Source organism: Halyomorpha halys, unplaced genomic scaffold, assembly GCF_000696795.3.
Source record: "Halyomorpha halys isolate HHAL.00 unplaced genomic scaffold, Hhal_1.1 Scaffold181.1, whole genome shotgun sequence".
Lineage (NCBI taxonomy): Eukaryota > Metazoa > Arthropoda > Insecta > Hemiptera > Pentatomidae > Halyomorpha > Halyomorpha halys.
In genome coordinates, this window is record NW_027114494.1 from 31,584 (window position 1) to 42,565 (window position 10,982).

General features: G+C 32.2%; 2 protein-coding genes across 5 annotated transcripts in view; one reads left to right on the forward strand and one right to left on the reverse strand.

Moving 5' to 3' along the window:
• Nucleotides 1-6,542, forward strand: part of LOC106679169 (zinc finger protein 431) — a 16,439-nt gene extending 9,897 nt beyond the window's left edge. For 3 of the 4 annotated variants that reach the window (XM_067051696.1, XM_014418157.2, XM_067051697.1), the window contains one exon: nt 3,677-6,542. In XM_067051696.1, coding sequence (XP_066907797.1) covers nt 3,677-5,070 — 1,394 coding nt within the window. In that variant the 3' untranslated portion in view covers nt 5,071-6,542. The remainder of the gene's footprint in view (nt 1-3,676) is intronic. The other variant, XM_067051698.1, reaches the window with a different exon arrangement.
• Nucleotides 6,543-9,499: 2,957 nt separating this feature from the next.
• The window catches only part of LOC106679170 (uncharacterized), a 23,733-nt gene continuing 22,250 nt past the window's right edge, over nt 9,500-10,982 (reverse strand). The window contains exons 6-7 of the mRNA XM_014418159.3: nt 9,876-9,983; nt 9,500-9,803 (exon numbers count right to left, since the gene is read on the reverse strand). Of these exons, the coding sequence (XP_014273645.1) occupies nt 9,677-9,803; nt 9,876-9,983 (235 nt within the window). The 3' untranslated portion in view covers nt 9,500-9,676. The remainder of the gene's footprint in view (nt 9,804-9,875; nt 9,984-10,982) is intronic.

Consider the following 10,982-nt stretch of genomic DNA (forward strand, 5'->3'; position numbering starts at 1 on the left):
ACATGTAATGATGTAGTATGTATAACATGTAATGATATACGAGGGTGAACGTATTGCCTTTGCGTTCTTTGGTGGTGATGACTCAGCATGTTACCACTGCTTTGACTGCTGTTTTGTCTTTGGGGTATAGTAGTGGACCCAAGTTTCATCTGTAGTCATAAAACGGCACAAAAAAAATCTTGTTGGTTGCGCTGCAAACAGGCCAGATTTTGTTCAGACATTTTCAATCTGGTGCGTTTATGGTCCAATATCAAGAGCCGCAACACCCATCTTGCGGATAATTTTTTCATTCCCAATTCTTTGGTTAAAATGTGATATATCTGTTCAGATGACATCCCTACAGCTTCAGCAATCTCACACACTTTCAGTCGACGATCCTCCATGACCTTTTTATGCACTTTTGCGATAAATTTCCGGGGTCGTAACACTTTTTGGCCGTCCACTACGTGGATCATCATCTAAGCTCTCCTGACCAAACTTAAACTTGCTGGTACATTTGGCAACTGTTGAATATGAAGGAGCAAAGTCCCCCAGTGTGTTCTGAAGGTTGGGATGAATTCTCTTTGCTTTCCTACTTTTCTTTACTAAATACTTAATCACTGCTCGAATGTCAGTTTTTCCATTGTCACAAATCACTGCACATAAAACAACAACAAAGAGTCGTCACTTCCACTCATGCCGCGTGTTCACTCGCAAAGGATGTGTGATTATTGCATAGGAATTTTGTTGCTCTAGCACTGACATCTAGCGGTGATTCCGAGAACTTTTCAAACCACCCTCATAGTATGTATAACATGTAATGATATAGTATGTAGCTGGGTATGGATGGGAACATTCCTTACATCATGAAGTATTACAATTTTAATTCGTCCATAACTGTGTAATGGACTATTGCAGATTAATTATCTTGTAATTATTCTTGGTATGTGATCTATTAAGTAGTTCTCCCCATGCCTGCTTCTAACGAACACCAGTTCTTGCTTCATATTCATTACAGTTTTCTGATAATCTTCACTCGAATGTTTTGTCCAATCTGAACATTCTTAGGTACATTTTAATTTAAATATCGCAGCACCAACGTAAGTCATTAAAAAAAGTCTAGGCTGTTCCGCCACTGTTTGATACAATTTGACTATATTTTTGCCAACTATATTTTTTGACAATTATATTTATATTGACTATATTTTTTTTTGCCGTAAGGCAAAACAAGAAAATTGTAAACAAACAAATGTATTATATATTATCATATAATCCGTATAGTATTTATATTTTTATCAATAAAGACGATTTGAAAATAAAAAAAAAGATAATCAATACCACCCCTCTGCTGGTTGGTATTGATTTATGTTTTTGGATGGCCTCTTTCCCAGTTATATAAAAACTGGGAGCCTCCATTGAGCATAACAAAATTTTTCAATGTTGAAGTAATTCCCAAATTCTCTTCACGATCAATTTCTACTCTACTTTATTCTTATCAGTTCTTATCTTATTTCATGAAACAAGAATGCAAACATGTTTGTTAATTTTGATATCATGGGAACTGCAGAACCATTCTGCTTTAGAAATCTTCCTTCTATGTATAATAGATTTTGAGTTGGTTGGGTATACACATATTGATGTTGCAGACTGATGCGTATTTCATCTCCTGGCTGAGGATTTGTTGGTGAATAGGGATGATGAGAATAAAATTCAATCGCTTTTACTGAATTGTCAAAAGTAGCAGTTTCTTCCAAATTTAATATTTCCATGTTGACGACTAGACTTAATATCCCACAGTTTGTAGAAATTTAATATTACTCACAGTCAACAATCTGTACTCTTCCATGGCTTTCACTAGAATGATACTTTTCCTCTTTACAGATGCACGTTTATATACTTTGTTAAAGTTCAATCCCATTGATATATGGTGACTAAAGGAGTATTTCTCCAGGAGAGTTTCCTTTATATAAGATTTAGAGGCAGAGTGAACAAAACTGACCGCAATTGTTTCCTTTGAATTGAAAATGTCACGTTCACTTTTCCACGGCTTACTAGGAAATTTATCAACCATAAAAACTCCCCTATAATGGCACAATTGATTAAGTTTTGACGATGTCAAGCCTTATATACTCATATTCTTGATATCAACCGATCAATGATAAGAATAATTGAAACAAGTTAGTTCAGTAGATTTTTATTACTTTTCCTTTTCAACAAGGTAACAATCTTGATCTTTTACAAGTTTCAATTCTTTTTGATAGAAACCTCACAATCATTTCAAATGGATAATCTTTCAAATGATACGTGACAGGTTCGGTTTTCAGCACTTCAGAACAGTAAATATTTCTGTAGACCATGACGGTTGATACCCTTTAGTAAACTGTGCTCTGTATTTTGAGATTCTTACATGATCTCCATTCAATTCCATCTACAGATGCCATCTTGATTGTGCTGTTTTTTTTTATAATACTTTTCCACCTATGGAAGTACACTTATAAACATCATACTGATTCTATACACTGTATCCAAATCTTTAATGTCATTGTTTACAAGTTTTATTATATACTTGGAGGATCTATTTTTAACTTCTTCAAAATATTTCTGCAACATTTCTTCACCTTGAGAAGTTTGAACTGCTTCTCTCACCTCCTGTAGTGGGGTTTTTGGCTGATCATCCTGCTCATCCTGCTCCGACTTCACAAATGACGAATCTTCCCAGACTTCTTCTAGACGCCGATTAAATATCTTCAAAGAACCTGGTTTTATAGTTACAAGACTTCCAAAACAATTATTTGGAAGGAGTGCTTTGGAGCAATTTGTGATTCACTGATAAATATTTCAAAAAGTCTTCTAGTAATAAAAAAAATCGTGGAGGTTTATTACAAGTATCATATGATGTGATAAGAATTTGTAAATTTTGTGGTGAGCCAATTGAACATGAAAATTTCTTTTGATGAGGAGCGTTTTGTGAACAAGTTACTTGCTCAATTTTTAAACTGAAACATATTTATTAGTTATTATTATATCAGTCATGAGGTCAGGGTAATTTTTACTGTAATCTTTTAATTGATCAAATAAAATTTCCTGAAAATCAACGAAATGACACATTTTAATGATCAGTAGTTATTCTAGACAACTACATTATTACATTATTTTTCAAACTTGATCTTCAATAATGTTATTTCAATTTAATTAAAATAAATATAATTTAAATAGACTAATTGTTAGTCCAATTAATACTTCTATGATAAAATTAAAAAAATAAATAAATAAAAGTGTAGCTGCAATGGTTTAGCTAAAATGCTAAATAAATGATTGAGATGAGAGTGCTGTACTTTGACTGTAGGCCCTCGAGCTGTGAGGGAGGGAGCATAACCTCACCTTACAGTCTGAACCATCTCTAGCTAATTCCATTCTCTGTGGGTTTATCACATTTTTTAAAAATAATCTTTTGATTTCTATAAAATCTTTAGAGCTCATCACTCTTATACTTCAAAATTTTGCATCATTCCAAAAATGCTCTTGTCTATTGCTACAACAAAACAATTTTTAAGCCTATGCTAAAATGTTTTAGCAGCAAAATTTTAAGAATTTATCATTTTTGTTTAGTAAATGTTTTTAAAATAATGATTATATTTGATTGATTTCACTTAATAGCTTTATTTTATTTTTTGATGTGATACTTTATTGCTTATAGGTGTCAAGGATGGTTACCATAGAAAAAAAAAGTCCCATCAATGTCCACACTGTGATTATAAATCAGCCCAATCTGGAGATCTGAAACTACATATAATGGCCCGTCACACAGGTGAGAAGCCTCATCATTGTCCTTACTGTGACTATAAATCAGCCCGATCTGGAGATCTGAAACTACATATAATGGCCCGTCACACAGGTGAGAAGTCCCATCAATGTCCTTACTGTGATTATAAATCAATTCAATCTGCACATATGAAAAGTCATATAATGGCCCGTCACACGGGTGAGAAGATTCATCAATGTCCTCACTGTGATTATAAATCAGTAAAATCTGGAAATATGAAAAGTCATATCATGGCTCGTCACACAGATGAAAAGTCCCATCAGTGTCCTCACTGTGATTATAAATCAGTAGAATCTGGAAATATGAAAAATCATATTATGGCCCGTCATACAGGTGAGAAGCCACATACATGTCCTTTCTGTGATTATAAATCAATACAATTTTCACATATGAAAAATCATATAATGGCTCGTCATACTGGCGAAAAGACTCATCAATGTCCTCATTGTGATTATAAATCAGTCCAATTGGGAAAAATGAACCTCCATATAATGGCCCAACACACAGGTGAAATGTCCCACCAATGTCCTCACTGTGATTATAGATCAGTAGGATCTGGCGATATAAAAAGACACATAAAGACCCTTCACACTGGCAGGAAGATACATCAATGTCCTCATTGTGATTATAAATCAGTAAGATCTGGAAATGTGAAAAGTCATATTATGGCCCGTCACACAGGTGAAAAGTCCCATCACTGTCCTCACTGTGATTATAAATCAGCGCTATCTGGAAGTTTGAAAAGACATATAATGGCCTGTCACACAGGTGAGAAGACCCATCAATGTTCTTACTGTGACTATAAATCAGTAGGATTAGGAAAAATGAAACTACACATAATGGCCCGTCACACAGGTGTGAAAACTCATCAATGTCCTCACTGTGATTATAAGTCAGTAGGATCTGGAAGTATGAAAAATCATATTATGGCCCGTCATACAGGTGAGAAGCCAAATCAGTGTCCTCACTGTGATTATAAATCAGTCCGATCTGGAGATATGAAAAATCATATTATGGCCCGTCATACAGGTGAGAAGCCTTATCACTGTCCTCACTGCGATTATAAATCAGCCCGATCTGGAGATACAAAAAAACATATAATGACCCATCACATAGGTGAGAAGCCTCATCACTGTCCCCTATGTGACCTTGAATTCATTACACCTGAAGATTTGAAAAGACATATAATGGCCCATCATACTGGTGAGAAATTCCAGATAGAATTTTTCAATGACAGTAAATTTTACTTCAGTTTGGGATGTCATTAGTTCGAACTGTAATATCTTGGTTCAACTTGGATAAACTAGAATTGTCAATTTTTGAAGCTAAAAAGAATTAAGCAGACTTCTCATAAAATAATTTAACCTCATTAATGTGTTACCTATATGTTAACAATGTAATTAGAAAATGACCTAATCCTTAGAAATCAAAAGGCATAAATTGCACTGCATCGCATTTTCCATTTAATGTAAACCTGTCATCTTACTATGCTGACTCTCAAGATGATGTAAAAGAAAAAACCAAATATTACTTTCATATGAAGAATGCTGGTCTATATTTCTATAATTAAGTTATAATTTTTGTTCTTTTGTATTAAGTTATAATTTTTGTTCTTTTGTATTAAGTTATAATTGTTGAATTAACTTGGTTTTAGTTGGTATATTTGTAAGTTTTGTGATTGATGAGTAGTTAAGTATTTTTATTGCAACATTTCAAGTACGTATGTAAAAATGATCTGAGTTGATCTAAAAAAAATTTTTTAAATTATTTATTTAATGTAATTTACAACTGTACAAAATAATACAATAGGTAAATATGTAGTTTGTTTCATATACACTTGAAAATCTTGGGAAGGAACCACCCATTGGTGGTACTTCTAAAAAAAATATATATAATTGTTGATAATAATTTGTGAATTTTAAACAATGAATCAACTTAACTCCTACCTATTTTAAAAATTCCCTTACCGTTTCTTTACCAACTGATGCCATCTGCGGGGCACAGTGATGCAATGTACACTTTTTAAGATACTGCTTGTCATTTTTTACCTTATTAATTTTTATCATTATTTTATAAAAGTATAATGCATATGAAATTAAAAGTGATCTTTATTTTGGGACCAAGTCTCCTAGGAAAAAAAACAATGAACATAAATGATTGCTGATTGTTTATCTATCATATAGTTCCAATTCAAAGAATCATATTGCCCACTCATACATTTTACATTTAATTGGAAGGTTGGAATTTAAGGAGGTTAAGAAATAGCTGATATATGAAGGAAGTTGGGTAAGATCCATTATGGATGGAAATAGGTTGGAGACATTATGGATGGAAATAGGTTGGAGACATTATGGATGGAAATAGGTTGGAGACATTATGGATGGAAATAGGTTGGAGACATAATGGATGGAAATAGGACAGGAATTCCAGGAGAAGAAATGGACAAGAAAGGATTTGTCGAATATGATGAAATATAAATATTGATTGGTTGGGTTCTAGTGTTCTAGGAGCGGGCAGAGTAGAACTCTTCCCTTCTAACTTAACCTGTGCCTGCTGACGAAATTGTGTCTAATATAGTCTGTGACCATCTTTTTGGTCCCAGGGTGGGAATGAATAAAGATTCGTTGGATATATTAGGATCTTTAATTGTATATTGACGGATAAAGGCCATACCACATTGTTTTCTTTCTTAAAAAATAATACCATATTGTTTTAAATTATTTTCTTGCTTTTTTTTTTGTTAAGTTATAAGTTTTGTTGTTTATGTGTTTTAGTTAAAATTATTTTCTATTACATTGATTTTGAATAATATGAATTGATTTAATTGAATCTAAAACAATTGATTTATTATATTGAATCTTCAGTATATCCAAATCTTACTATTAATAGGTTATTTTTTTTAAAAAACAACAATAAAATTAAAAAATTTAATTACATTGTAAATTCACAAAGTTTCAATACTGATTTTTATCTTAGTTAAGGAGGACACCTAGACTGGTTTTAAGGACAGGATAAAATAGTAGGGTGTTTGTTAACTGACACCAGTGGCCTGTTAACTAATTACCTCCAAGACACTGGAATGAGCAGATCGTGAGTGCATGTCAATGACCCCATCGGAGGTCAGCTCAAAAAACTCGGAGAACAGCATTATTTGATAAAGTTCTGTGGGTAACTAAACAAAACAGTTGGATACCTTTGCTGATTCAAGAGGCCTGTAAAAAAGAAGCCATATAACCTGCAATAATGTTCATGTGGGACAAGAAGTTCAATGATGCTCATGTTGGAAGACCTTCAACAAGCCAAACTGATGATTTGGAGAAAGTGCGTGAAATTTTGAATACTGCTATGCTTTAAGGGGTCAGTTTTACTCTGGAGTGCTCAGCCGTTTGAAGGATCGAGTCTGCCGACAGATCAAAGATGGTGGGGTTCCTCACCACGACAATGTGCTCTCTCACTCACTGCTGCCAAAGTTTTGGCCAAGTTCAATGAGGGAACATTGCTGCAGCCAATCTACAACTAAGCTACCGGTGATTTCTTTTTTTTCCCCAAATCAAGGGAGACCCAAAAGGGAAACGATATGTTGCAATTCCAGCAGTTCAATTAACTTCAATGAGGTCCCACACTATACCATAACTATATCTGTTATTCCAGTAGTTCAGTCAGATTCAATGAGGTCCCATACTATACCATAACTATATCTCTTATACATTTTTGTTTATATATATATGTATATATAGTTGACCGTAAAAATTGAAATATAAGAAGATGGTCAGGGTTGCGGTCAAAAAAAGAACAAATAGTTTAAAACTATTTTAATGTCCAAAAAAATTAAAAATTACATTAAAATAGTTTTAAACTCTGACCATCTTATATTTTTGTTTATAGCTTTCAAATATTTATGGATGTTACATATTTTTCCATAGTCTTTTACATTTAATATACTGTCATAAATAATATTTTGATTCTTATCTAAATCTTTGAACTATATTTCTCATTTTTTGTATGCCGGACATTCAAGTATAATATGCTATAAAGGGTCTCATTATCTATATAATTTTTGCATTGAAATGTTTCAGTTAAGACTATTTTATGTGGGTAGTTATTGCGAATTCCATTATTCGTCCTAAGTCTGATATATGCTTTTATTATGTCTCTCCCTATGTTAACCTGTGAGACCAATGTCCAATGAAATGCCAGCTTTCTAGCTGATCTAATTTAATCTTTATATAATAAGCTGTATAAGGCAACTTAATGCCTTCTGATTGTAAGTTGTAATGGATAATTTAGCGATTTTATCTACTAACTCATTATCTGCGATTCCTGGGTGATACTTAATCCACTTAAATATTATTTCCTTTTATTGCTAGATAATGTTTTTTTATTATTTCCATTTGGGAATGGCTCATATTTTTGTTTATATTGTTATTTAGGGATAAAAATCCACTCCTACCATCTGTTAAAATTACATATTATGGATTGATTAATGTATTTGAGGGCTTTTAAGATTGCATATAATTCGTCACTGAGGGATGAACAGCCGGTGGGCAACTTATTTTATACTGAGAAGAGTCATTTATTGTTCTGGGTGGTCTAAAATTTTGAATAATTTTAATTTTTATTTGAGTCTTCTTTAATAACATTTCTTGTTAGCCTATGCCCTCAAAAAATAATATTTTAATTTTTCTATATTTATTATAATTCCTATTTCCTAGAATAATTGGGTTAATTCTTTCATGACTGCTTTAAGTTTTTCTTTTAGTATATATATCAGTGCTACCGCTATGGGTACCATTTTACCCGATTTCGAATATTTTTTACTTGGTGCGTAAAATGGCTTTGTTAGAGATCAGTAGTAAAAAGATAATAGTTAGTAAAAAAAAAAAGGGGGTTTCATTTTGTTTATAACTAGAAATACTCCATTATCTGCTCAATCTAATTTAAAAAGAAAAGAAGATGTATTATTTTCTCTCTGAATCCACAAGTTTACCTCTTGCTGGAAATCCAAAACATCCACAAGCACTTGGTAAACAAAGGAACAAAAGTATGTGTCCACACGCTTGTTTTCCATGTGAGGCTAACATGGCAGCCATAGAACTTGGGCCGGCTATTGCACTCAATTTAAAATATTTTTATTATTTAAAAAAAAAGAAAGTTTAAGTATCAAAAAAGATGTTAGATGATTAAAAATCATTCAAATCATTATCATCCAAGCTCCTTTTGATTTGTGCTAAAACATCGCCAAGTTTTTGAAGCCATAACCAGCCAACCCAAATATTATATTCATACACTTGTGTAACTAGGTTATGTTATAATTATGTTTTCTCTGTTCTGTGTTGTATTTGTTAAATGCTATATTATATTTGAATAATTACATTTTTAAAGCTGAATTATATAGTACCTAAAAATGATGTCATTATACTAACACCTTAGCTTATATCTGAGACATGGTAAGTATACCAGGCTAAAAATCGACAAGAGAAATGGTGGGGCGACTGTGCCAAATTCTTTTCATTTATGGAACATGCTATTGGAAGTTTAATTTTAAAATAAGAGGTTAATAATTTAAAAGTTGTTAAAAGTTTGATCCACAACTCATCCCTAATAAACAGTATTATGAACTAACAACATTCAAACATTCATTACTTCACTAATAAATTGTAGTACAGTCCGGGTGGGAGTCAAAAAGTGTACACAAAATAGCAGAAAAAACTATTTATTAGGAACCCTCCTATCGTCCCACGTTGCAGGGTCGGATCATGACGGATAGAGAATATCCATTACATATCTGTCACAATCCAGCTCTGATGAAGGTATGTAAACTGGAGCGAAATGTTTGTTACTTGTATATATTCTACATTAACAGAAACGGAAGCTTTATTCCAATTTTGTGTTGACTTGAAACATAACCTTCGCTATGGAACCTTTTCTAAGCATTTCAAGGCCTGTTTCATACTCATTCAGTTTGTATTCTTTAACACCAAGTTTTTCAAAGTCCAAGAATCTGAAATAAAAATAAGATTAAAAAAAAAAAAAAGAAATACTGAAATTTATGTAATATAATTACTGAACTCACTTTTTATCCATCGCTTCCATCAGGTCAAGTGCTTTTTTCATTGAAAATGGGTTAATATTGCTGCCAATGATTGTCAATTCTTTTTTATAAATTTCAAAAGGAGAAATCCTGAAAAAAAAATAAATGAAAATGTCATATTAGGGAATAAATGTTTAACAAATATCTTACAAATTCAGTGAATAACTTTATACTAAAAGACGCTGATATGAATTCATGTGAATATTAGCATGATCCTCTAATCTTTAGGATTCTTTATTTTGAAGGTAATTTACAGTTTTGCTTTACCTAGGATAAAGAAGCGAATAATAATATTCGTCCTCAGAATCCAAAATTTCAATTCACATTTATTATTTTAGGCATATAGAACAAATTTGACTGTCTATAGTCAATTCTATGTGATTATTATAAGAGGTACTACAAGTAAAAGAATTTTGATGAAAACTTTTTGGATTGTGTGGGATCATTACACTAAAAATATTAGAAGTGAATCCTTGTCAGAACACCTGCCCTCTTAGACCCAGAATTAGCTCCGACCTTATTTCATCTTTAATTAAAAAGGAGTCTATGATAAAAAAAAATTAGTCTAATCGAGCAACATTGATAAACTGGCTAAAATTGGAAATTGGCATGAATAAAAATTTTATAATTTCTTGCACCATTATTTACACATGCGGAAATGTATTTTCCTTATAGGGCCAGTTCTAGGTTTTCTGGTATCTCTAGTATCCTAGGCGAAAATAATTTTATCTTACTAATAACCAAGTCTCGCAAAATGGTCTGTCTGTGTGAGTGTTAGAATAGCCTCGCTCAAAAACAAAAAGTTGCATGAAACTGAAATTACACATTTAATGCAGGCATATCGTCTGGATTGTTTTCGAAAAATTAGCATCTTTTTCTAAATATTCTGCAGGCTAGGGTGCTACTATAGAATCGATTTTTCATATTTTTTTTAATTTTCTCAAAAATGGCTCAAACAAAATAATTTTGTATTAAACTCAGCATTTCAATGTATATTCAAGTGATCTCTAATATTACCTAGGTGTATCCTCATTGAAATATAAATGATAAATGAATATCATTGAAATATAAATTATATATGTGTATATA